At 42.5% G+C, this 27,987-nt stretch overlaps 1 protein-coding gene across 4 annotated transcripts in view; it reads right to left on the bottom strand.

The window, feature by feature from the left end:
- The window catches only part of LOC134224978 (solute carrier family 12 member 7), an 848,828-nt gene that overhangs the window by 739,403 nt on the left and 81,438 nt on the right, over window positions 1-27,987 (bottom strand). For all 4 annotated transcript variants that reach the window (XM_062704686.1, XM_062704688.1, XM_062704687.1 and 1 more), the window contains one exon: window positions 21,163-21,541. In XM_062704686.1, coding sequence (XP_062560670.1) covers window positions 21,163-21,259 — 97 coding nt within the window. In that variant the 5' untranslated portion in view covers window positions 21,260-21,541. The remainder of the gene's footprint in view (window positions 1-21,162; window positions 21,542-27,987) is intronic.

Genomic DNA, 27,987 nt, shown 5'->3' with positions numbered 1-27,987 from the left:
CCAGCTATCGTCGCCTTTACGGTTGCCGTTGATTCTGACCGTCGCCCCGCAAATCTGCTGGTCCAGCTATCGCCGCCGTTGCCGCCATCGGAAATCCTGCCCAGTGCTCAGAAAGCCTGCTGCCCCAGTTACCGTCGCCACTCCATTCGCCGGTTAAGTTATCGCCGCCATTGTGACTAATCCTGGCCATCGCTAAGCAACACTACCGCCCCAGTTATCCTCGCCATCAGCATTCCTGCCCCACTGTCAAGACTGTCAACCTATTACCGCCATCGCGATTGTCGCTGATCCAGTGCGTCACCCAGTCAGCCTGTTAGCCTATAGTTGCTACCGCCATCGCGATTCTCGCCGTGATATCAGCCGTCCAAGCCCTGCCACTGCCGCCCTCAATAGCGTGTCATCTCCAACCTGTCAAGCTACGTTATTGGACCCCTCCCCCTTCATCAAAGGCTAGCGTTTCCATGAGAAGCACCACCACCCGGTCCGTCAATTAGGCCGAATTACTTGCCGGTCCTGTCAGGGACTACCCTACGGCTCCAGCCTTACCAATTCACGGCCTTGCCGTGTAGCATACGAGTGAGTAATATAAGTTCCAAAAACTAACCCACAATTCCGTTGCTAACCAGATCCGAACGCCTCCCCGCTTCCTCAAAACGACCCTGGGACTCGAGGACCAAAAGGAGGCCTTTCGCGCCCACCCCGTTGGCTGCCGTAGGTTAGACCAGTGGCCTGGGGTTTTAATCGGATTTCCCTTCTGGGTTCCGGACAGAAATCTTCGAGGGCTAAAAGAGCCGCACCAGTCGAGTATAACAGTTTGAATAAAAGTGTTATTTTGAAACAGTACATTGCACTGCCAGTGTACCAGTTCCTCCTTCAACTCCTTCACTTTGTTCAGGACGTTCTAGGTAGTCGTAAGGTCTTGATCACGCATGCCCAATATTTTTTCCTGATAGAGGAGTTATTTTCAAGCAATTTGGCTGAAAACAATGATTGCTTTATCCATCGTGCGATTTTATACATCCATTTAACTTTTGTGGTCATACATATATGACCCCTTGTTGGGCATAAAAGTACTAGTTTATCCTGCAACTCCTTCATTTCCTGCTTTGATGGCGTCTGCTAGGATGTTTCTCGCATTAGTCTGGTCCTGTTGTTCATGGTTTCTGAAAATTGCTGCCTCCATATCCACAATGATCTTTTCCACGTTCACTTTCTGTGTAGTCGCATGTCCTAATTCCTTGATGGGTTTACTTATTGTTCGTCTGTAAACTACTGTGTCGACCAGTCACGACGAATCCTTCGATTATTTGAACCGTGGGGTGGTAGTTCTCTTCAATCGCTGATTTCCACGGTAGATTGGTCAATTTGTTTTCGTGATACCTCTTCTTGCCCGCCTCATACTCTTCTGCTCCCTTTAGGAGAGAACAGTGCATAACGCACACCCGGGGCAAAATGGCCTCACTCATAAAGTCACATATATAATCTGCTTAGGGCATTTATGAACGAATATTTTCGATTTTCAATTCTTCCACCGCACCCGTAGAGACTGTCGATCAATCCATTAGGACAAAACAAACAACCATACGTTCGCCATTATTTTACATGCAATTGAGCTATTTTACACCACCATTTTGGTGTTTTGCCCCAGGCCCATTTTAAAAACATATTTTAGCACGGCAAATGTTGGGTAACGCGTACCATTGGTACTTCGCGTACCTGAAGGAATAAAATAGACTCTATCTCGCGGTCCTTAGCCTCTTACCCAGCAACTCCTATTCCTACCTCCTCGTGGCGCTGGCCGGGATTCGAGCAACCTTAGGGAAGATCGAGTAACCAACCCCGGTCGTGGTCGTCTATTGTCATATGCTGACAGGGAAGGGGGGATTTGCTCCTCTCCTGAGGTGCAAATCTTACTAAGCGTCTCTTGCGATTGCGGAAGGTGCCGATGAATTCCGATTCTTTCAGCAGATAGGAAGACTCATTTGTTCCTGAGGGTCAGCTACAAAGCTTTAAAAATATATTTATTATACAAACAATCTACAGAAATAAAATACTACTCACTCATTCGGTGGCAGAATATAATAGATTATCATTTTGTTCAATTCGCGCACCTCCTCACTATCGCAAATCAGTTTTCGTTCTGTCTAGATAATGTGCGATATCATAAAGCAGTATTTTAGTTTGCTTAGGGTCGATTTCTTCACCTCCGCTTAAGCCTTAAGCCAGGTTTAAACGTATGGGTAAGCACCGTTTAAGAGTTAAGCGAAGGTGAAGAAATTGGCCCTTAGGGATGCTAAAGTTACAAAATAATTTATCATTAAATTGATGTTCAAATTGACGCACATGATTATGCGCAACAGCGTCTGTTCTCCTTGTTAGGAGCGGCTCATGATTATGCGCAACAACGTCTGTTCTCCTTGTTAGGAGCAGCTCACAACAGCGTTCTCCGTGTTAGGGGCGACTGATCATCGTCCAAGTGCCAGCGAGGAACTCTAAGTGAAGGAACGTGAGTACGACAGCTGCCCAAGCCCCAACGTCAAAATCATCATGGGAGATTTGAACACTCAGGTTGGCCAAGAGGAGGAGTTTAGACCGACTATTGGGAAGTTCAGCGCTCACCGGCTGACGAACGAAAACGGCCTACGACTAATTGATTTCGCCGCCTCCAAGAATATGGCCATACGCAGCACCTACTTCCAAAACAGCCTACCGTATCGGTACACCTGGAGATCACCACTGCAAACAGAATCACAATTCGACCACGTTCTGATTGATGGACGGCACTTCTCCGGCATTATCGACGTCAGGACATATCGTGGCGCTAACATCGACTCTGACTACTACCTGGTGATGGTTAAACCGACGACCGCCGCACTACGACCTAGAGCGACTGAAGCAATCTAATGTCGCCACTGCATACGCGCAGCATCTAGAGGCCCCTCTTGTAGACTGCTGGAATACAGTCAAAGCAGCCATTAACGACGCAGCGGAGAACAACGTCGGATATATGGGTCGAAGTCGACTGAACGATTGGTTCGACGAAGAGTACAGACAGATTCTGGAGGAGAAGGACGCAGCGCGGGCGGTCGCGCTGCAGCAAGGTACCCGGCAGAACGTGGAACGTTATAGACGGAAGCGGAGACAGCAGACCCGCCGAGAGTACAGACAGTGGAAGTCGAGGCAGCGGAGGAGATGACTACGTCAGTTCAGCGGACGATGGAAGCCAACCAGCCCCCACCTTGAGGGAAGTTAAGGATGTCATTCAACAGCTGAAGACCAATAATCCAAGACCAATAATCGGAGCTGAGCTTATCAAGATGGTCCCGGAAGAGCTGGCCACTTACCTGCACAAACTGGTAGTCAGAATTGTGTGGCCTAATTCCGCCGAACGAGCAATCCGTTGATTTGATCGCTTGTGTACTGTCTTCTCGAGCGTGCAGCTCCGTGTGTGCTCGACGAGGAAAGAGGCAAAGTCATGGCCTGCTATTCACTGGTCAATGCAATCGAACCGTTATACGGATGATATTAACATGTCTGTCATCAATGCACGCTCAGAGTAGATTGCCCAATTTCTATTAAATCTTACCCTCACATTCCCCTTCTTCTCTCATCAAAAAACAGAAAAAAAAACATTGACTTGCGGTTTTCATAAAACAACTATTTACATCATTTTTTCCACGCATTTTTTTTTTAAATTACAGCCAAATTTAATTTTACAATTCAGTATCCAATATCCGTACTCAATTCCCATATTCAAAATCATCCTAATTCAAATATTTCAATCCTACGTTTGATACGATTTTCCAATTCATACGCAAGTGCATATTTACTAAACAAATTAATCCAGCCTTTTTTCTGAGCCTTCTGAACTGTCGAGCCGGCAGACCATATACAATACAATTTTGATGGCCTTCCAACAGGAAAAGTCAAAACAATATCGGTAGCTCTCCAAACATACTCTGTATTGGTCTTCAAGCTTAAGCCAATCAGTCCGGCACTCTCACAAAACACCTTTGAAATTCAAATTTGAAACGTTGCAACGTTGTGTTCTGCTGGTCCACCGCATTAACGTTTCTTCGACGCGAACAATTCGCCCCTCTTCTACACAACCATCAAAAGCTGCAACAACCCGATACTCTTCCAGAGCACCTTCGACAACACAAGCAGAAAACCGATGAGAAAACAAATCATTTATTCCGAAAACAAATCATGTTTAATCGAAACCGATAAGAACAACCAATCATTCTATCTGGTATTGCGATTCTCTTCTAAAATTAGCAGACTGGCTCACCGGTTACGCGCCGGGTCCCATGCGCCGAGTTGTGCGCCATGCAAAAAGTAAATAAACCAATGTCAAACCGATGCGAGCTTTCGGTGAGCTTTTCCACATTCGCTTCTAAGGTATGCAGCATATTGTCGTCCCTTTACGGAAAGATATTCTTCAGTGGAATTGTTCGAGTTTTAGTAGTTTTTTGCTTTTCTTTCGCCTCTGTTGAGTTTGTTATATTGGTTAAGTGGATCTTAGTGGTGAAATTGTGCTTAATTTGTTATGTAATATCAGTCTTCCCAAACGAACATCAAACACGCTGAGTACAGCTGTCCGTATACTCCATCTGTACCCTTGCTTCGTGTTTATACGTATACGCACGAAATGTATACTTGTACCCGAACTTGCGTCCGAGTTTTATTTTGTACCGATGTACTGTACATCTGTACAGTACACATGTACACTGTAAAATTTGCTGTTGAATAGCGTTCCAGAAGCTTCTCAAACAAAGCAAATGTAGACAGTGAACAAATTCATAGATGTGCGGATATAAGCAAATTTATTATATATCAATATTTTCATGAGGTTTTGTACTTTAGAAGGCTCAGTAAAATGGCCACCAAAAGTGTTCACGCAAAAATTAAGTTTATATCTTTCAAGTGTTATGCCCCTATTTTGTTGCAAAGTCAAAGTCAATCGCTTGTTGCGTGTTTAGTTAATTCTGAGAGGACAATGTTGTTGTCATTCGGAATGGTTCAGTTCTACATTCCTAGGTTATAGTCTGTACAGATTACGAGTATAGTCATTTGATATCATTTTAAAATAAAATGAGGTGTGTGATCTTTGATATCATTAAGTAGTAGTCTGTGGATGCTATTGCGCAATAGGTTATGTATGGTATATTCCAACACGAAGCCGGTTTTTGACAAAAAAAATGCTGTGCATCCATGGGGGCTGTGGATGAATTACGTGACGCTATATAGGGAGGAAGGGGATAGCCTCAAGGGTTACGATTCAGACAAAAGAATTAAATTGTCAATACATAATGTGCTCCAAAGAAGAGGACTGGATTCGCCCAATTTTATGTTACGTAATTTGTGAGCGGTCCCATAGTGCAACACGAAATGCTCTCTCCCGATGGAGCATTTCTAAAAGCGTGACAATACATAATTTAGTTTTATTAGGAGAGAGTCGAGAAATTGTTCCACTGATCTATGAGTATACATAGTATTTATATTTATGTGCTTTCTATTCCTTCCCTGTTGAGTGTACACGCTCAACAAAAGTTATAGCGTTATAACAAAAGCGGTATGTGAATCGAAGTCAAATTTATCAACATCTTCTGTAAACTTAATTATTGTTTACGTGATGTTGGAAGCCCATGTCAGTTGGTTACCAACGTCGTGAAAAAGTTTTGCAACATTAGAAAATTATTCGAAAAAAAAGTCTTCCAGATCCACCCACCACTGTGCATCTTCATTTCAGCGTGCACAGTTTTCGAATTCCATTTTGTTCATTCTCTTTGTCTCTTGCCGGTCGACTCTCGGACCTGAAAGCAAGTTTGTACATGTGTTTTGTACTTAAGTACAAGTTCGTTTAGGTAGGTACTGGGTATCCCTTTGTACTCGAGTACGTCAATAATCCATGTTCAGTGTTCAACACGAGTTGATGAAAATGTACTTGTGTTGAACATCACACATGTTCGTGGGAAGACTGTGTAATATTCTATACTTGAGTTGTGTAAGTACCACAATATGATAAAATACCTTAACGGCGCATAACTAAGCGAGGCAGAGGTGAAAGAGCAAAATGCATTAATATCTCGAGAATCACAATACCTTCGACATTACAAGTGGAAACCGATGAGAAAACGCATCATTTGCTTCGACGCTACTTCAGAGTTCTTTCGATATTTAAACTCGTTTAAGTCATACCGATAAGAAAACAAATAAATTATTGCAGCGCTCTTCCAGAACGTCTTCGACGTCACAAGCCAAAACTGATGGGCAAAACATTCAATTCAATTCAAGCCACAGCAGCTTATCACATCACATATTAAAACCGATGAGAAAATAAATCATTTATGCTGGCGCTCTTCCAAAGTGCCTTCGACTTTTTTTTTAAGTCGAAACCGTTGATAAAACAACACATTTTTCAATCCAGAGTGCCTTCGACATCACAAACCACAACCGACGAGCAAATCATTCTATCCGACGCACTTCCAGAGCGTCTTTGACATCCCAAGTCAGAACCGATGGACAAATCATTCAATCCGACGCTCTTCCAGAGCGTCTTCGACACTACATATAGAAACCGATGAGATAATCATTCAATCCAACGCTCTTCCAGAGCGTCTTCGACATGACAAGTCGAAACCGATGAGCAAATCATTTAATCCGGCGCTCTTCCAGAGCGTCTTCGACATCACGAGTCGAAACCGATAAGAAAATCATTCAAGCCGACGCTCTTCCAGTGCGCATTCGACACTACAAGTCGAAACCGATGAACAAATCATTTAAGCTAACGCCGTTCCAGAGCGTCTTTGACATCACAAGTCGAAACCGATGAGACAATCATTCAATTCGACTCTCTTCCAGAGCTTCTTCGATATCACAAGTTGAAACCGGTGAACAAATCATTCAATCCGACGCTTTTCCAGAGCGCCTTCGACAATACAAGTCGAAACCGATGAGCAAATCATTCAATCTGACGCTCTTCCAGAGCGTCTTCGACATTACAAGCCGAAACCGATGGGCAAATCATTCAATTCGACGCTCTTCCAGAGCTTCTTCGACATCACAAGTCGAAACCGATGAACAAATCATTCAATCCGACGCTCTTCCAGAGCATCTTTGACATTACAAGTCGAAACCGATGAGCAAATCATTTAATCCGACACTCTTCCAGAGCGTCTTCGACATCACAAGTCGAAACCGATGAGCAAATCATTCAATCCGACGCTCTTCCAGAGCATCTTTGACATTACAAGTCGAAACCGATGAGCAAATCATTCAATCCGACGCTCTTCCAGAGCGCCTTCGACACTACAAGTCGAAACTGATGAGCAAATCATACAATCCGACGCTCTTACAAGTCGAAACCGATGAGCAAATCATTTAATCCGACACTCTTCCAGAGCGTCTTCGACATCACAAGTCGAAACCGATGAGAAAATTATTCAATCCGACGCTCTTCCAGAGCGTCTTCGACATTACAAGTCGAAACCGATGAGAAAACAAATAATTTATTCCGGCGATCTTCCCTTCGACATCACAAGTCGAAACCGAAGAAAAATATGTCCCAATCACGCCCACAGGATACTTACAGAACAATAATTTCCAACCAGGAACAACCTGGCAGGATCGCCAAATGTGTGGCCTAATTCCGCCGAACGAGCAATCCGTTGATTTGATCGCTTGTGTACTGTCTTCTCGAGCGTGCAGCTCCGTGTGTGCCCGACGAGGAAAGAGGCAAAGTCATGGCCTGCTATTCACTGGTCAATGCAATCGAACCGTTATACGGATGATATTAACATGTCTGTCATCAATGCACGCTCAGAGTAGATTGCCCAATTTCTATAGACGAATCCAAGTAAAAATAAGAAGAAGACACATGACGGTGTTAACTTTGACAGATCCTACAGCACAGCATAGGGAGATCATTTTAAAATGCTTATAATAAATTCTAGACAAAATGTAATTAAAATCTGATAGATGTACGGTACGGAAAAAGTTCTAAATTACATATCTGGAAGCTTATCTCAATTTTTTGAATATTTTCCGAAAATGTATCTATCATACAGTTCGAAACTTTTTCCGTATCATACATCAATCAGATTTTAATTACATTTTGTCTAGAATTTATTATAAGCATTTTAAATTGATCTCCCTATGCTGTGCTGTAGGATCTGTCAAAGTTAACACCGTCGTGTGTCTTCTTCTTATTTTTACTTGGATTCGTCTATTAAATCTCACCCTCACAAGAATCTGGGAAACTGAACAGCTACCGGAGAAGTGGAAGGAAGGGGTTAAATGCCCCATCTACAAGAAAGGCGACAAGCTGGAGTGGGGAACTTTCGAACGATCACTATCCTTAATGCCGCCTGTCGGAAATCACTGAATACCGAAAACGGATAGTATATCAGAATAAACTAAACAAACGACTGATACTTATGCTATTTAAAAATCGCTATATAGTCAAAGATTCTGTGCAGCTCGTGTCACTGAACAGATGAATAATTATTTGTGTTCCTCAACTAGTCAGTCTTAGCCAATAAGCAACGAATGATTTATGACAAGGACACGTTACAGAACTGCCACTCCCGTTATACATTTTCTAACCGTCTATAGTTATTTAGTTTCAATGTATGTACTACCACAACAGACGGGCTCGCCCTCAAGAATCACTCTCGAGCAAGGCGCCGCTGGAAATTGCTTCTCCCCACACTGCACATTAGTGTTTACCGAGCGAATGTACTTGGGGCACGATTCGCAACCATCGCGCACCATCACCGTTCGCACTATATTGGCAATTCCGCAGCATATGGTATTAATAGTCGGCCGATAAACTACATGTACCAACAACAAGTCCACTTCCACCTGGTGGGAATTGATCCACAACGCCGGAAACACGAGACCCGTCCACTATATTGCGTCAACGTCCGCACCCATTCAGAAAAAGCGACGGAACGCGTAAATCGTACATTCGATTGTGTACATAAAGCGACCTCCATTTGAAATGTGGAATTAATTTTTCATTATGCAGCAAAAAAAGAATGTGCTGTTCTATCTGAGAGTTATTTTAGTCACCAAGCAAACAGCTTCTGCTTGTGAAAAGGAAACAGGTTTGGCTTTAGGATTTCTGTTACAACTAAATTCAGTTTGGTTCCGACTCATGTTTGCGAAGTTATCCTACTTCTGGCACCTTTTATAAATTGATTTAATTATTTTATTTTATTTAATCATCGAAAATGTCGTCCACGTAATGATTTCTTTTCAGAAGCAAAAATTTGGAAGCTTGATCTGTACTTATTGCTTTATTCTGGGAGACTTTATTTTCCTAACAAGTTATCACTGTAACGTTACATTTATTTTCTATGATAATCTTAAAAACGCTATAAATCGAAAGCTGCTTCAATAAAATCACCTATAATTGAAATGAAAACAGCTGATCGTATAATTCAATTCAGTAAATCTTTAAGCCCATTGGCAAAAACGCCGATGCACTTGACATTGCTTGGCATTTGCTCAAATTTGTTTTAAACCCAAATACTCTAGTCTTTGCACTCGCACCAATCGACTGCATTTAGGTGGTTCATCAGACAGAAAAAAAAATCGTAGAATATTTCCATTAGGGTGTCTCAAAAGCCAAAAGCGTGAAGTCTTTGTAATCATATACAATATTAGTATACCGTCGTCGGGGGTGACAATGGGTCAAATGGGGGTGAGAATGGGTCGCTGTTTCAACTACTAAGAATGTTTGTAGATTAGATTGAATGCATCTGAGGGCAAGAAGGCTAAAATATAAGAGACGTTTTTAAACGATTTTGCTATCCAACCTCCAGGGTGCCGGTGAGAGCGATGACCCATTCTCACCCCCAGCCCCATTGTCACCCCCGTTGGCGGTAATCATGAACGAGAAATGAACCAACATTACTAGAACCCCGACCTGCCAAATTTTACCTAGAGTATAAAAAAGGATGAATTGGTATTCACCCTAGAATCAATTATCAACTCAAATACAGTTCCACTTAGCCACTTAAGGTGATTATACAATCAAGCCATGTGGTGAATTTCAAATTCACCACACGATTTTCTACTCCTATTGTCAAAAGTTCAAATCTAGCGTAATAATTCGTAAAATGCTGAAATTAAAGTCGATTGTTAAGCATTAGTAAGCAAACGATCTACGGATGTTTCATACCCATGGGCATTGAGGTTTTCTCAATTCGTGCTCTTGAAAAATCACTAGAAAAAACACGTGGTTTCCAAGATGGCCGATTTGTGGCGTTGTTGTATAACCACCTTAAATAAAGAAGAAAAAAAAAGTTCCACTTAGCCTACTCAAAAGTAGACATATCCAATACGAAGACGACGAATTCGTTCTCGTTCCACTGGAGAACCATTACCAACTGGTGACGCAATTTCGTAGCATTTTTAGAACATAGTATGTATTAGCTTTCAATTAAAAACATTAGAGACAATCATCTCAAATAGCCCCTGTTTTGACTGGTTTCAAGCGATTTTTTTGCACTGGTTGGTGTCGCAAAAATCGTCGTTCGATTCTGCACCACGCCGGTTACGCTCAATTATGTGCAGATAGATTACTCAGTCGATGCTCAGTCAGATGTGACCGGACCGACCACTGACTTACTGGCTGGCTGCTGCCCTGCTTTCGTTTACGATGATAATGATGATGATGATGGTGATGGTCATTTCACGCCACAGTGCTGAATAAATTGGCGCAAAAATCGAATTTGACGGGTTCGGTGTTTCTAGTGAGCGGAGGCGCACGGAGTAAGTTAAAAATAGATAATCGTAATAGAAACAGCAAAATACGCCATGAAGTGGGAAGAAGCAGTTGGAAAATAGTTTTTCACACCGTTCACTCAATTATGTTAATTGAGGGTTGTTGGAGAGGTTTCTTCTCAGTACTATGAATTCGATGTTTAGTAAGTGAAGACCTCTTTCTAAAGTAATGATGTGATTTAAATCCGCTATTGTATCGTATATAGCCAACTTTATACCCTAACCATTAGTTGTTCATCAGGCCAAGCCTCATATGTAGTATTAAATATTTACCAACATGGACAACAAAACCCAATTTCAAATGTTAGTGGCAAAAAAACATAATTGCAAGCTTTGACAGTAAGTTTTCTAATACTTCATATTTGACAAGGATATGCTTTGTACATCAGAGAACTGGAACATTATACTTGGCCCATTTAAATTCATTCAATAAGAATTCAAAGTCATGCCCGAACGATGCAATTTTTCTGTATGTAACAATCTGCTCATTTTTCTGAACAACGCGTTGCAACGTTTAAAGGAGCCGGAAATCATATTTATGGCTTGTTCGTAAAACAAAATTGCAAAAAAGGACGACAAAATAAAGAACGAACATTCCGCGGAAATGTATTTACGTGACTCGTTCAGCTTGTTGGCTTTAGAGGCACAAAACCGAGACTTGGTCGACGAGGACCCTTTAACTGTTGATTTCGGTCGAGTTATTGTTTTCCGTCACGTTGCTTTCCACTTCCAATGACCAAGAAATTTCGGTAAGCACCAGGTGTGCCATTGAACGAGAACTATAATGCATTACCATTTGCATTTTTATGTCTGCTACACGGGGAGTAAATTTATACCATTTAAACGGAATTTAATGGATCCATTTATGCCAAAAATAACCGGTGATTGATTACTTATTTCGAACCCTCGATTGGCGTGATGAGACACGTTCATAGAATCAGATAATTTCTTGTTCTAATCAATTCAGCACTACAACTTGACCGATCCGAACAAATTGAAAAATTGATAATTTATCATCCGATTAGAAGTAATGGGGACTATCGCGCGGGCATCACAGCACAGCTGCGAACGATTGTGCACGCTTCTAAATTGAATCATTTGGATATGCTGTTCCACTCAACTTCAGTCCGTTTTTCGATTGGAGACATGCGAGTGGTCGCTGAATGTGTGGAAGACTGGTTCAGAAAAAAAGAATCATCTTCCTAGGCTTAATACATCTTCTTCTTCTATATACATAAAAATCGGTTTGCAATTATGTATTACAGAGGTTCTTCGAGCCAGGGAAGGTTCTTAAGATAGTCCCAGATCCCTCCATCGTTGCGGGGGGGGGGGCTCCAATACAAATGAAACAAAAATTTCCGCATAATACGAGAGCTAATCGAGCAAATGGAACCAAATTTGTCATGTGGAAAAAACAGAAGTTTTGACGTTTGCTCTGCGATTACATTTGTCCCTTCTGAATACTTCATCGTCTCAATTAATTTTTGGCATGACGAAGTTCGACGGGTCAGCTAGTCATAAATAAACGAAAAAGAGCAACCCATGGGCATTTTTTTTATTTCAACGAAATATTAATTCGAATGTCCACGAGAGATTCGTTCAAATTTCCACGGGTGGAAAATTCGTTTGACTCAGGAAAACTTGGTTAAATTTCCATGAAAAATTCATTAAAATTTCCTCTGAAATTATTTGAGAAATTTATTGAGTTTCTACAGCAAATTTCTTTGTATTTAAAAATTTACTTGAATTGTAGAGGAAATTTACATGACCTTTCACGGAAAATTCGCCTAATTTTCAAAAAAAAAAGGCTTGGGTAAAATTCGGTCCAACAAATTTCCAATTTCTAAAAGAAATTAATTTGAAGTTCCGCTGAGAACTTCTTTCATATTACACGATAAATTCGTTCGTGCTTCCACAGGGCTAATCATTTAAATGTCGGAGATAAATACGTTTGAATCCCACGGTTCCTGTACAGTGGTGCAAAGGGCCACATTGAAAAATCTTCAGCCTTGACCTTTTCTCCGACCCAGTTCGTGACAGCAGCGCGTACGGACGTGTTTTTTGCTTGCGCATTTTCTCCAAGTATTTTTTTTTCTCGTTCGTTCGCTGTTTACGTTTTTTGCGTCGTCGCGTTGGCGTTATTTTCTCCCGGACCCGTCATGGGAGACTCGGTGGCCGATTCAGTCGCAGTAAAGGGGCCTAAGCGCACTGCTCTTGGAGACGCGGGTAACCCCTCCAAGCAGAGCAATGTTTTCTCGCCGCCGCGCCGTTGCCGCTAGATGACGCCGGCAATCCGCGGAAAAAGAGAAAGAAGCAGCAATCACAGCTGCCGCAGGTGCAACCGGAGCGGAAGAAGAAGTGCCCGCCCGTGTTTGTGAAGGGCGATCCACTGGATTTGCAATCAATCCGTTGTGGAGTTCCTCGAGGTCCACAAGTATGAGTACTACACTCATGACCACCCTGGTACAAAGCCGCTCAAGGCTTTGCTGCGAGGACTCCACGACATGAAGAAAGAAGATCTAATTGCGACTCGAGAACTGCGGCCTGAAGCCAGTGGCCGTGCACAAGATCGCTCGTCACGACAAGACAAGGAGATATCGCGACCTGGTCCACCTGGAGCACGGCTCCACCACGTGGAAGGACCTGAAGCTGGCCGTCGTTATAAATTACACCGTCGTTAACTGGGAGCGATATCGGACAGTGTACCGCGACGTCACGCAGTGCACCAAGTGTTTCAACTTCGGGCACGGCACCAGGAACTGCCGCATGAAGCCGCCCGGCACAAATGTGGCGAACTCCATCCGACCGAAGAGTGCGACAAGATGGAGGTGGCTGATCCCAACTGCGGCGGCAAACATCGGGCTACAACCAAGGACTGTCCAAAGCGGGCGGCGTTTTTGAAAATCCGGGAGAAGGCCTCCACCACCGTGTTCCTGCTCTTAACGAGGTGAACTTTCCAGCCATCCCGGCTCCCCGTCGTGCGATTGTAATCCTCCCACCTTTGCAACTTCACAAACGGCTGGCGGCCGCTGCAGCATCGATTCAAGCTCCAACGCCACACGCTCCATCCACTAGCGAATGACCCCCACTTTCTCCCCCTGGATTCCGCCGTCAGGACAATGAGCCCCTTCCGACCGAGGGCGACCCACCGCTCTACACATCGGGACAACCAGTTACAATTTTCACCCAACTTGCAACCCTCTAAAAAAGAAGGCCTCTTGAAAGGAGGCTTCCGAGCCTCTTGAAAGGAACCGTCCAAGCCTCTTGGAAAGAGGCTTCGGGGCCTCTTAAAAGGAGGCTTTTAAGCCTCTTGAGCCTCCCGAGCCTCTTGAGAGGAGGCTTCCGAGCCTCTTGAGAGGAGGCTTCCGAGCCTCTTGAAAGGAGGCTTCCGAACCTCTTGAAAGGAGGCTTCCGAACCTCTTGAAAGGAGGCTTCCGAACCTCTTGAAAGGAGGCTTCCGAACCTCTTGAAAGGAGGCTTTCGAACCTCTTGGAAGGAGGCTTCCGAACCTCTTGAAAGGAGGCTTCCGAACCCCTTGGAGGGAGGCTTCCGAACCTCTTGAAAGGAGGCTTCCGAGCCCCTGGAAAGGAAGCCTTCGAGCTGCTTGAAAGAAGGCTTCTGAGAGGTGTAGAAGGATGCTTCTAATCCTCTTGCAACAAAGCAACCGAGTTTTAGTGAAAAAAAATCATTCTGTTCATTCGACGTTTTGTTCGTTTGATCTTTTGTTCCGCAGCCCTTCATACATTGTGCTGGTTGTGTCAATTGGGATTTATTGATCGCATTACATATTATGTAAAATATAAATTTTTGAAGTAGAAAAAACACAATTATCAAAGAAAATTATTTTGAGCTTTTTAGTGGAATGTCTTCACTTGTCATAAGACGAGTTTGTACAATCCCATTGAATTCCACCACTTAATTGTATCTTGACAGATACGTATTTCGACCTCAACAGTAAGGCCGTCTTCAGTGTCTCGTACTTGACTCGACGTATCTGTCAAGATACAATTAAGTGGTGGAATTCAATGGGATTGTACAAACTCGTCTTATGACAAGTACTGGAACTTATTTCTTTAGAAATTTTTGTTTTTCTTTTTGGAAAAGTGCCGTTGAATCCATAACACCATTTTTTTAAAGTACTTTTAGAATTAGAGGCTTTTGTTTAAATCAAGTCTGAAACTCAAACTGGTTGAATCAATAAGGGCAATGGTCAGATGTACTTTTGAAATCACAGATGTGTTGTCTGAACCTGGCTGTTTTATAAATTTCTTGCATAGGTTTGGAATTGCAGGCCTCCCAGACTATACGGAATACATGTGGAGTCTGAAGCAGAATCGTTGAAGCACGTCATATCAGCCCATGTTCCTCAAATTATTGGAATGCCATGCTACTTGTTGGTGGCATATATACAACCTCGGGTCAACCCGTAAAGAGATTGCAATGGGCGCTAAACTCACCCATGCAAAAGTCGTAAGGAAGTCATTTCGGCTCATGCACAGCGATTGCTGCCTGGGCGCTTCCAAACCCCCGCATGATCTGCGATGTCTTCTCAGGTATCTAGTTACAGCTTTTCGTTTACCTTACTCCATGCAAAGGTACGAAACACTGAAAACAACCTAGATTTTTGAGAGCTACAGTTCCACTTGTTTTATAAAAATAAAACATTCTTCCAAACAAGTTCTAAAATAAATCTCTATTACTATGTAAAAATAGCTAATCAAAGTTACACAATGCATTGGCTATACGACACTTAGATTGGTTTTCTTCTCAGTAGTCAGCAACCATGTACATGTGGCATTCGTCAAGTGAGATCCAATTTTCACATACTCACTATTGTGTTCTGAGCTTTAGGCCCAATGCCCTAAGGTACCCAGCATCAAAGGTAGTCGTGCATACGACACACGTATATGTGTGCATTACTCTATTTGATGCTGGGTACCTTGCGTGGACGCGGTGTGCAAAAAACCGGCCCTTAGGGGTACACAGGGCCAACGTAAAAGATCTCTACCCTTGACTTGGGCCCAAGTCTGATTTCTATCTACTGCGTTCATTTTTCTGTTAGGGTTTCAGAGCCAGGAGATCCTTGCTCTGCCTCTTCTGCGATGTCCTGCCGAATTCCTGTGTAGCGCTTGCTTGGAGATCTCGTCACCGTTCTTATGTGGTGCGTGGCCGGCCTACGTTCGTTCATACTGTGGAGTTGCTGTTGATATCGAATTTCGGTGGCATAGTCGATGGGGCTCAGCATTCGGGATCCAGTTGTAAGGCCACCAGGTCCGAGCTGTAAAACGTAGACATCGGTTGATGAATACTTGCAAATCTATGTGAACTCTGCTAATACGCACCAAGTCTCACTGGTCTAAACATCACAGATTTCACGTATTCGAGGTTTGGGGCACTGCCTGAACCGATTGGATCTCCATGTTTTATGTTGATCTTGTGCCGCCACCCGACGTTGGCTGGCGTTGGTTTTCGACCTCCTTTCCACTGTTTGCCCGTCTACCGTGGAGTTGGAGTTGTTCACATCCAATGATTTGGTCTTATTGACGTTGATGAGTGGGAGCGTACGAGTGGGAGCGTACAGTTTACTCTACATGGTAGAGCGATGTTGCATTGGTAGAGCATTATCATCATCTGGGTCGAGGTCATTCGATTGTTCTATGGTGATGAGGTGGTAGAGTGGCCAATGATTTCCTCGATTACGTTGGGCAATTGCAACAGAGATATAATACATCCATCCTTGCCTTACGCTAGCAATTCCATTGTGCAGGAGTCTGGATTTTGTCTAGACCTCCCTTGCTTCTAGGGACGTCCTGCAGTTTTTTTGTGATGTAGATGATTGAAGGCTTTTCCATGGTCAATCAGTAACACATAGAGGGACTCTTGAAATCCATTGTCCTGCTCCAGAATGACGCAAAGCTTGGCAGTATGGTTCTCACATGATCACCCGGAATCCTGCCTGCTGTCGTTGGAGACTTGTCAACCTTTCCCTATATCCGAATTTGAATAAGTCGTCAAAACTTGAAGAATTTGTGCTAAGGTCGAGCAACGTATCAGCTGATCAGTTAGATCGGTGAGTGACTGACATGTCGCGTCTTTCCCTGGCATCCACGGACTTGTCCTTGTTCCAATCAGGCGTCGTGAAATATCGAACAGTAGGCGATGATCGCCGGTTGTTTCGACTTTCTTTCCAACCGCCTCTCCCGTCTGCAGCCAGCAACTTACTTTTTTAGAACCGCTTTTAGTTGACATCGCCTTTGACTATCATCGTCTAATTCGCGAGATCCGACAACGCATTGCTCGATTTCAGCGGTGGGAGGAGATGCTCGGGTAACGAATCAACATAGACCAACTAGATGATCCAGCTGTGAAGAGATCGTTCGTTGAAGCACTTGAAACACGGGTAGTGGATGTTCTGGAAGGGGGCGACGAAGAATGCTTTATCTACGAGAACAACTTTGGTGAACTGCGCACTCAGCGAAAAGATTACAGAATTACAGAAATTATTATGATTACCCGTCGGAAGACTGAGAAGCGATGAAAAGCGAATCGAAGTATGAATCCCACAACGATTTGTATCTCTGTAAGTGGGAGTCGGGCGCTGCTGCAGACAGGAAAGGCGGGCATAGGTCGACTTCCCTACCGATGAAGAAAGAATGGCTGCTGCAACTGGAGATTATTGCTTCAATTACTCACTGACTTGGACAGCTGAAAAGTTGGTTCGGGCTGTTTGAACAGCTTTTTGAACTTGTCCTAAGACGAGTTTATACCATCCCATTGAATTCCACCACTTAATTGTATCTTGACAGATACGTATTTCGACCTCAAGTCGAGTCAAGTACGAGACACTGAAGACGGCCTTACTGTTGAGGTCGAAATACGTATCTGTCAAGATACAATTAAGTGGTGGAATTCAATGGGATGGTATAAACTCGTCTTAGGACAAGTGAATACATTCCACTAAAAAGCTCAAAATAATTTTCTTATAGCTTTTTGAAGAAAACTGGGACTTTATGTTTTCTTCAAAAAGCAGCCATCCGAGGCATTAAATCTAAAGGGGCCCCTAAGGTCGATCGGCTGTCGGCGGAGGGCTGAGGGCTGTTCAGGGCTGACCCTATGCTGTCTATGCGAATGTTGTAGCAACTATGATGCAATATTTTGCCCCGCTCGAATTATGGAGCAGGTAAACAAGTTGGAATTGGCCTAAGGATGCAAGGGATTTTCAGATAGGATCGGAAGTTTGTCAGACCTTATTTGAATAGTCGCTGATGTGAGGCAAGGATGCATTTCATCTCCACTGTTACATTTCAATCTATAAGATCTTGGTGGGTGCGATTGACCGTGTACCATACCTTAATCGACTCTGATCTGGCTAATGAAGAAGAAATACTATATTAGTGCTGTGACGCTCTTTTGTGCGGAGTGGACTCAACGAGCTGACCGTATGCTTCTTTGTGGCGGGTCTCACTATCAACGTCAGCAGGACCAGGTAGTTGAGTGTCAAACTGGAACAGCCCTCAAATTTTTCAGTAGTCGGACGATTGTAGGATTTCAATATCTTTACTATTTGATATCATCAGATGGCGAATTTGGGATCGACATGGAAGCACGAGTCAGAAAGGCTGGCTACCTTTGCGAGTTTTCGAAATATTTTGAGACTCAACCGGATTCATCCACGCACCAAAATTCGAATGTACTACTCTATCGTGAAACGTGTTGTATATAGACAGATAACGCAGATGATGTCTTAAATTTATAATTCTGACGACCTTACAGCTGGATATCGGACACATAAAAGCCATCAAATACCAATAAAAAAGATGTTTAAGAACGTGGATGGAAATGGGTCGGCCACATATTGCAAAGGAGCTTAAACGGAATCTGTAAGCAAGAGTCCCCTTAATATTTGTGAACTGATTTGATATAGAGTATTTATGCCAATAGAGATATACGCTCGTATTTCTATTAAAACACTTTTGGCGACAAATTTATGAACTATAAATGATGTATTTCGCACCATCACCAGTGGTGATGCATAATGTTCAAATTTAAAAAAAAATAAAACTCAAAAAAAAAATTTTTTTTGCCCCCTCAATATTTTTGGAAAACTGAAGGGGGGGGGGGGGTTGACATAAAATAAATTTAATATTTGTATCGGCCTAATCAATAGAAAACAATTTTCTATTATACAAGGTTGCAGGATCAATCGTGACGTGACCTCTAGAAAAATCACAACTTTTTTTTTGTTGGGGCGTAGATCCATTGCGGCATGAGCCAGTCTACCACCGCCGCTCACATGGACGCTAGATGTCAACAGAAAGAAGATCGTATCTGTGGCAGGATGACCAGATGACGGCAGATCTGAACGCAAATGAATTGCGTATCAACGAGTTAACTGTTGAGCGTTGCCCGATGATGATGCCGCCGCCGCCACCGTTTGAATTACTACAAGTGACACATTTTTGTCCGCAATTCGGTTAAAATGATTAGCTCGCGAAGCACGGGCCACTTGCCGCGCCTGTTTCTATTGAATGAAGTTGAGTGGTCTATATGGAGCTGTCAGCGTTTTACTGTACCAATTTAGTTACTAAATTTAAACACGCACGTGAATCCAGATGCGGGTGAGGTCAATTTAGGTTCGTTGGTTTTATTTCTGGGTATTGTAAGACTAGAACTCTTTAAGTTTTGCAAATGGCCTTGCCGGAGGATCAATTAATTACGGCGAAACCATTGTCAATATTTTTGAACACAGCGCTGTCCATGAACTCCATGACCAAGGGCCCATAAATCGTATTCCACTTGATTGATCCATTTTATTCAAGAAATACCTTTTTATTTATTGCTAGTTCAGATAAATTATTCATAATAATGGATGAAAGATAATTTATTCGCCATCTCCACGATCCACCATTTCACGTTCATAGGATTTCAAATTGTTCAAAGAAATTTGCCTGAGACCTAATTAACTGAATTGATTTCAGTAGTATGTACTGGACTCACTTAAGATCTCAGAGTTTATGTAGAAAATCAAGGATTACCTTGGCGATTAGCAAATTTTGAAGAAAAAAATGTCCCTGTTGTAAAACAAAGTGTTTCAAACTCAATTCATTTTGAAATCTTCATCAGCTAAATTAAATAAATTTCAAACATTTTTTCTATATATCCCGACATACTACTTATTAACAGAAAAGTGACTCAATTTCGTGAAAAACGTCAGCACCATGCATAGCCAACCATCATTGGAGTTGTCATTCGTTCCATAATACATATGCGGGCGGTCTGTTGATGCCTTTGAAGCAACCGTCCCACCCGTAATCGTCATAAATAATATTAATTAGACAAAAAAAGATAGCCATCTCCGAACACAACAGAAGAAAAGCAGCCGACCATCTCAATTCGTAATAATAAAATCATCATATTAGACGAATTGTTCTTCTAAGTATCTGCTGATGTGATGTCGGTATCCCGATGGCATATGCCGGTCACTGTTTGCGTTGCTCGTGGACCGTTATTAAGACGAGAAATTAACATTCCGTCGAGTTTGTCACCCCACAATTTCAATTCCAGTAGTGGATTGCACGCTTTTCAATGATTCCTCTGTGTACAAGCCGCTGGTTAATCATTGAAATCAATTAGTCCATTGGATTGCAGCGTGGTGAATCCACTGAAGGGGAGGTCGAATCACCAGAACAGTTTGGCCGCTTCAGCCAATTGAATAGTTCCTGACCTGCCATAAGACATTAGTCTTACACTGAAGCGCTGTCCACCATAAATGCTTTTAAAGCGTTTTTCCTTAGAATCCATTGAATGAATCTTACCACAAAAGCACATCATTAGTTGGCCTACATTTGCTTCTAATTCTAATTCTACTAATGCAAGCGACCAACACACCGTGGTTTGATTTCCTGCTAAACTCACCTGGAATCTTAGTCAAGTAACGATTCTCTTTTTTCTGCAGAAATTCTATTTTTAAACTGTTAATGTACTTGCGATGCGGAAGGATGATATTTGAAGTATGCTTTGAAGCAAAATATATTCAATTGAACGTCATTTGGTATTCCTATTAGAAATCGAACCACTGTTTCAAATGCACCCACTCCATAAGTTTTTCCTCCGCTTTGGTAGAAATAAATTCATCGTACATGGTAAAGCTCCATAATTACGGTCCCTTTTGAAACCTAGTACACCTCGCAACATCGGCACAGTAAACGACCCTCAAGCACGCAATTCCACGGTTTATAGTGCATCGAAGGAAAAGACGCCACCTTTTAGTGTCGGTGCCTCCTGCTACCCGTAGATGATGAAAGTAGTAAAAACAATTTCCTCCCGGCAAGCGGTAAATCAAACGCTTCTGCGTTTCACACTCCTTACCTTGCTTCTCGGAGGGCGACAGCAACCGGCCGGTGACCGCTGCGGCCTCTTCGTCCAGAGATGCCGCCGACTTGGTCACCTTGAAACGTTCCGTCATGGTGATGGGTGCGGTCTATCACTTGCCGCACAGACACTTTAGAACACGTGGTTTGACTTATTCTTTGGGTCGGAACTTTCACGTTTGTATTTATTTACGTAGAAACGATATCATAACAGAAATGATACACAGTAGGAATAACAAAAAACACTTATATAAAATTAAAATAACAAATGGCACATTCACTGTTGCTTCTGAAGATATCCGAATACAGCGTCGATGGTGATAAAACTGAGACGAATGTGGTTCGATGCTAAGCTCGCTGGGTTGTAATACAGAGTTCTGAAAAAAAAAGAAACGAGAAATTGGTTTTATTAAACGTAGGAAATGTTGAAAGTTTTTAATAGATTGGAAAAATATCAATTGAATCATTTATTTGAGAAATTTTTGGGAGAACTTCTGAAAGAATTTCTAGGAGAATTTCTGGAGATTCCTGGAGGAATCTCCGAAAGAATTCCTGAAGTAATTGCCAAAAGAATTCCTTGGGGAATTTTCGAAGTAATTCTTGGGAGATTTTCCGAAAAAAACATCTTGGGAGAATCTCCGAATTTCCAAAAGAATTCCTGGGAGAATTTTCGAAAACATTCCTGGATGAATTTCCAAACCATTTCTGGAAAATTTTCTGGAAGAATTTCTAAAAAAAAAAAAGTAATCTCCATACGGGAATCTCCGAAAGAATTCTGGAATATTTCTAAATGCATTCTTGGGGAATTTGTCGACGAAAATTTTCGAAGAAATTATTAATTTATTGGTGGAATCTCCGGGGCAATTCTTGGAGAAATTTCTCAAATAATCCCTGAAAGAACTTCTGAAGGAAATCCTGAAGTAATTTGCTAAGGATCCCAGCGAAAATTTCCGAACGAATATCTGGGGGAATTTCCGAAAGAATTCCTGATGGAATTTTCGAAGCAATTGCTGAAAGAATTTCCGAAGGAAAAAAAATGATTTTTTTCCAAGCAGCTCCTCCTTTCAAGGCTCAGAAGCCTCATTTCAAGAGTCTCAAAAGCGTCATTTCAAGAGTTTCAAAAGCCTCCTTTTAAGAGGCTCTGAAGCCTTTTTCCAAGATGCTCGGAAGGCTCTTTTCGAGAGGCTCGGAAGCCTCTTTTCAAGAGGTTCGGAAGCCTCCTTACAAGTGATTAGGTTCCCTCCTTTCAAGAAGCTCGTAAGCCTCCTTTTAAGAGGCTCGGAAGCCTGCTTTCAAGAATCTCGGATATCTACTTTCAAGAGGTTTAAAAGCCTCCTTTCAAGAGGCTAGGAAGCCTCGCTTCAAGAAGCCCGGAATTCTTTTTTTCAAGAGGCTTGGAAGCATACTATCAAGAGGTTCAGAAGCGTCCTTTCAAGATGCGAAGGAAGCCTCCTTTTAAGTGATGAGTGATGATGATACTTCCATCTATTGTAGCAAGGCACCTGCCGATAGCACTGGCCATATCTGACAAACGATTTGATCATGAATATACTATTATTTGTATTTCATCAAACTCCTGTATGAAGGGCCAAAAATGGAGGTGGTTCCATAAGTAGAGACACTTATGCGAATCAACGGGATGAATAGAGAATCTCTTTCCAGAAGAAAGTTCGTACATACAATAATATAATCTAGCCCTCGTTTCTCAGATTGACCCAATAGATGGGGAGAAGAGCCCGCTCTCTATCCACGAAATGATAATAATAGGAAGTTGGCAAGCCCACTCTTCCTATCCAAATCGCTTCAATCAGTGATGGTTATTTTTAAATGTAATTTTCATATAGCTTTTAATGTAAATAATAATATATATTGGAATTGGATCACCAAATGTCAGTTCTGGAGCAGTCGAAAGGCATCATAAAGGCACTATCAGCTTCTAGAACATATGCTAGAAACTGGGGTCACGCACTTCAGGAATATGTTGACAATCGCCACAACACACTTATTCTCCATTCACGGCTTGCTGCAACACCCACAGTTGATTGTAAGTTTGAGGCTCACCGTTTCGTTTCTGTGACTGTAGTGCGCTCCAAAACGAATAAAATTTTTGATACTAAACATTCCAGTAAACGTGTGTGGACTTGTTGCGGGGTGCAAAGGAGCCCGACATCAAAATTGGCAAGGTGGTATTGACCACTCGTCAGAAACGTTCCAAAACGAATTCAACTTTTTTGCCGGAGCGCTTCAGATTTGTGACTAGAGAAGATACAAAAGCGATTGTAGTAAGTAAATCATTAATAAAATATGCGAGGAATGTAAAGGAAGTTAGATAGAATCCTGCTTAGGAAATATCAGCGAAGTCAGACGACGAGGAACTTGACATCGGAAAGACTGCATTTGAAGCTTCAGTTTTTGATGTAGTACCAAAAGATTTGAACGGTATTACTAATTAGCAGCAGTAGTGGACCGCGAACTTTTTGAAGCAGTAACTTGATGGCACGTCTTTCCGGATTCAATAACTACTTCATATATTATGTGCTGCACTTTTTCAGCGGTACAGCCTTTGGAATTTTCCTTAATTTTGAGACAAGAAAATAAATCCCTCCTTCCTCTAGCTTTGCTTACCTCGATCTCTCAAGGAAACCTCCTTTTTAGTGGCTCGAAAACCACGTTCAAGAGGCTCGGAAGCCTATCTACAAGAGGCTCAGAAGCCTTTAATCAAGAGGTGCAGAAACCTACTTTAAAGGGATTCAAAAGCTGAAAGGAGCTTCCCTTCAAAGGACTCGGATTTTTTTTCAAGAGGATTGGAAGCCTACTTTCGAGAGGGAGTACCTCAATTAATGCAAAAAATCGAAGGGGTACCTCTCAAGAAAAAGGTTGAGAACCGCTGCTCTAAGGAATTTCTGGAGGAATTCCTTGGGAAATTTCCTAAGGAATTCATGTGGAAATTCCCGAAAAAATCCTGAGAGAATTTCGAAATGAATTTCTCGGGGACTTTCCGAAATAATTGCTGGAAGAATTTCCAAAACAATTCGTGGGAGAATTTTGGAATGAATTCCTGGGGTACTTTACGAAAGAATTCCTGGTGCAATTTCTGAACACATTCCAGGGGGAATTTTTGAAGGTATTTCAGAACGAGTTGTTGAGAGAACTTTAAAGGGAATACCGAAGAAATTCCCAAGGGAATTTTCGGAGCGATTTCTGACGATATTTTCGGAGGAATTCATTGTGAAATTTCCGAAAGAAATTCTGGGAAACTTTCGAAGGAATTACCAAATTATCATCATCTCATTTTTTGGCCGATACAAATACAAAAAAATATATATATGCCTCCCCCCTCTCGGATTTTTTTTTGCCCAAAACTAATAAATTAAGGGGTAACAAAAGAAATTTCTGGAAAATTTTGAGGATTTAAAAAATATTCTTTAACAAATCCAAAGAGTTTTTTGATATTTTTCTTTATAATATTTATTTTATATTACCACCCCCTCCCCACTTGATCTTCAGGAGACCAGTAGGACATATTTTTTATTAAATATTTGTAACGGCCTTTTTGAAAATTTCAATAATTCAATTGTCAAGGCGGCAAAAACTAGTAAATTTTTCCTTATTCTCGATTTAGAAATTACTGTCGTTTGTGGTTTGTGGTACTTAGATTCGCGGTTCTCAACCTTTTTGTTGTGTGGTACCCCTTGAGGCCTTGGCATTGCTTGAGGTACCCCCAAGATATTTTCACTTTGAATTTATATTCTACTTGAGAAATACGCTTCAAACTTTATATACGGCGGGCGGCTGTGTTGAACTTAATCCTAGAAAACACATTAATAAAGTAAAAAAAATAGTTAGGGGCGATTCACTCACTAATCGGTCAAATGAACCGATTCACGATTCAAACAAATCAATCAAATTGTCCTTCAGTCCAGAACTTGCGATCTACAGTTAACATGCTAGCTTTTTTCGTCACTCCAAGCTTGGATATATATTCAACTATGTTCATAACATATTCGTGATCGAAAGATCGAAAGACATGGTAATATTGTTTTGGGATACCTTGGGTCATCCAAACCATCATTGAGACCAGAACTTGTGATCTACAGCCGCAACACTAGCTTTTTTTCGCCATTCCAAGCTTGAATATGTACTCAACCATGTTCAGAACATATTTGTGAAGATCACGAGACATGGTGAGATGGTTTTGGGATATCCTGGGTTATCCATATCGTTCTTGAGCTCAGAATTTGCGATCTACAGTCACGACACTAGCTTCTTTAGTCGCTCCAAGTTTCAATATGTATTCAACAAAGTCCAGGACATATTCCAGAGGATCGAGAGACAAGGTACGATGGCTTTGGGATACCCTGGATCATCCAAACCATCCTTGAATCCAAAACTTGTGATCTACAGCCACAATACTAGCTTTTTTCGTCGAATATTGAATCCGACCAATACCTCGTTGCAGTATGCCTGCGCTCAAAACTCTCGACGGTGTACAACACGCGTCGAAGTCGGACGCCGCGGCTTAACATTGGGCGGCTACAAGACGGTAGACTAGCCCAAGAAAACGCGGCAGCTGGAAGTGGCATTCCCAACGGAAGAGCAGCTAGGCGCAGCGTCTCTTGAAGATGGCTGGAGAGATATTCGATTCGCCATTGGTAGCACCGCTGCACTTGGCACGGTGCCCCCGGATCAGAGAAACGACTGGTATGACGGCGAATGTGAGCAGTTAGTGGAAGAGAAGAATGCAGCATGGGCGAGACTGCTGCAACTCCGCACGAGGGCGAACGAGGCACGATATAAACGGACGCGGAACAGACAAAAGCGCCAGCAGGAAGACCGTGAAGAGACGGAGCAACTGTATCGCGCTAATAACACACGAAAGTACTATGAGAAGTTAAACCGTTCACGTAAGGGCCACGTGCCACAGCCTGATATGTGTAAGGACAAAAACGGGAACCTTTTTACGCACGAGCGTGAGGTGATCTAAAGGTGGCGGCAGCACTACGAAGAACACCTGAATGGCGATGAGGCAGACGAAGATGGCGGTATGGTGATGAACCCAGGAGAACGCGCGCAGGACATAATTTTACCGGCTCCGGATCTCCAGGAAATCCAGGAGAAGATTGGCCGGTTGAAGAACAACAAAGCCCCTGGGGTTGACCAACTACCAGGAGAGCTATTTAAACACGGTGGTGAGGAACTGGCTAAAGCGCTGCACTTGGTCATTACCAAGATTTGAAAGGAGGAAGTTTTGCCGAAATGTCGTGTGTCCCATCTACAAAAAGGGCGATAAGCTGGATTGTAGCAACTACCGCGCAATCACATTGCTGAACGCCACCTACAAGGTACTCTCCCAAATTTTATGCCACCGACTAGCACCAATTGCAAGGGAGTTCGTGGGGCAGTACCTGGCGGACTTTATGGGCTCCACGGACCAGGGGTTCGCCATTCTCCAACCACTGCGAAAATGCCACAAATACAACGAGCCCACACATAATCTATTTAACGACTTCAAAGCTGCATATGATACAATCGATCGGGACCAGCTATGGCAGCTAATGCACGAAAACGGATTCCCGGATAAACTGACACGGTTGATCAAAGCGACGATGGATCGGGTGATGTGCGTAGTTCGAGTTTCAGGGGCATTCTCAAGTCCCTTCGAAACCCGCAGAGGGTTACGGCAAGGTGATAGTCTTTCGTGTCTGCTATTCAACATCGCTTTGGAAGGGGTAATACGAAGAGCAAGGATTAACACGAGTGGTACAATTTTCAATAAGTCCGTCCAGCTATTTGGCTTCGCAGACGACATAGATATTATGGCACGTAACTTTGAGAAGATGTAGGAAGCCTACGTCAGACTGAAGAAGGAAGCCAAGCGGATCGGACTAGTCATCAACACGTCGAAGACGAAGTACATGATAGGAAGGAGTTCAAGAGAAGACAATGTGAGCCACCCACCTCGAGTTTGCATCGGTGGTGACGAAATCGAGGTGGTAGAAGAATTTGTATACTTGGGCTCACTGGTGACTGCCGAAAATGATACCAGCAGAGAAATTCGGAGACGTATAGTTAACGACGTATAATTAACACTATTACAAGATATGTATTCAATTTAAGAAAGTTTGACCACATATCAAATTACGCCAATCTACTTCTTGGATGCAGTTTTTCTAACCATCTTAAGATTAGAACATGCACACAAACGTTTAAAATACTTAACAACCCTCCTAAATATCTCGAAAACTTTTTCACTTATACGCGTTCAGCAAGAACACCGTCACTGATTGTTTCGAGATACTACACAAATTACTTGAAGGATTCATTTCGTCACCGCGCGGTCAAATTATGGAACGAGTTACCGTCAAATTGTAGGCTTGAAAGACATTTTCATTCGTTTAAAAATAGAATTACATCATTTTTCAACCGTAGTTAGAGTACAATGGCATTCTGCAATTAGTTATAGTTATGGTATCATATACTTTGAAAACCTTTAAAGGTTATTTATGTTGCTATATAGATTATTAAATAAATAAATAAATAAAATAGTGGCTGGAAATCGTACGTACTTTGGACTCCGCAAGGCGCTCCGATCGAATAGAGTTCGCCACCGTACCAAACTGGCAATTTACAAAACGCTCATTAGACCGGTAGACCTCTACGGACACGAGACCTGGACGATGCTCGTGGAGGACCAACGCGCACTTGGAGTTTTCGAAAGGAAAGTGCTGCGTACCATCTAAGGTGGGGTGCAGATAGCGGACGGTACGACGAGGAGGCGAATGAACCACGAGTTGCTCTCAAGATTCGTAACATTTCTTCACTT

Source organism: Armigeres subalbatus, chromosome 3 (genome assembly GCF_024139115.2).
Source record: "Armigeres subalbatus isolate Guangzhou_Male chromosome 3, GZ_Asu_2, whole genome shotgun sequence".
NCBI lineage: Eukaryota > Metazoa > Arthropoda > Insecta > Diptera > Culicidae > Armigeres > Armigeres subalbatus.
Note: the sequence above shows the minus strand (reverse complement) of the source record. Positions and strands in the feature narration are given on the sequence as shown.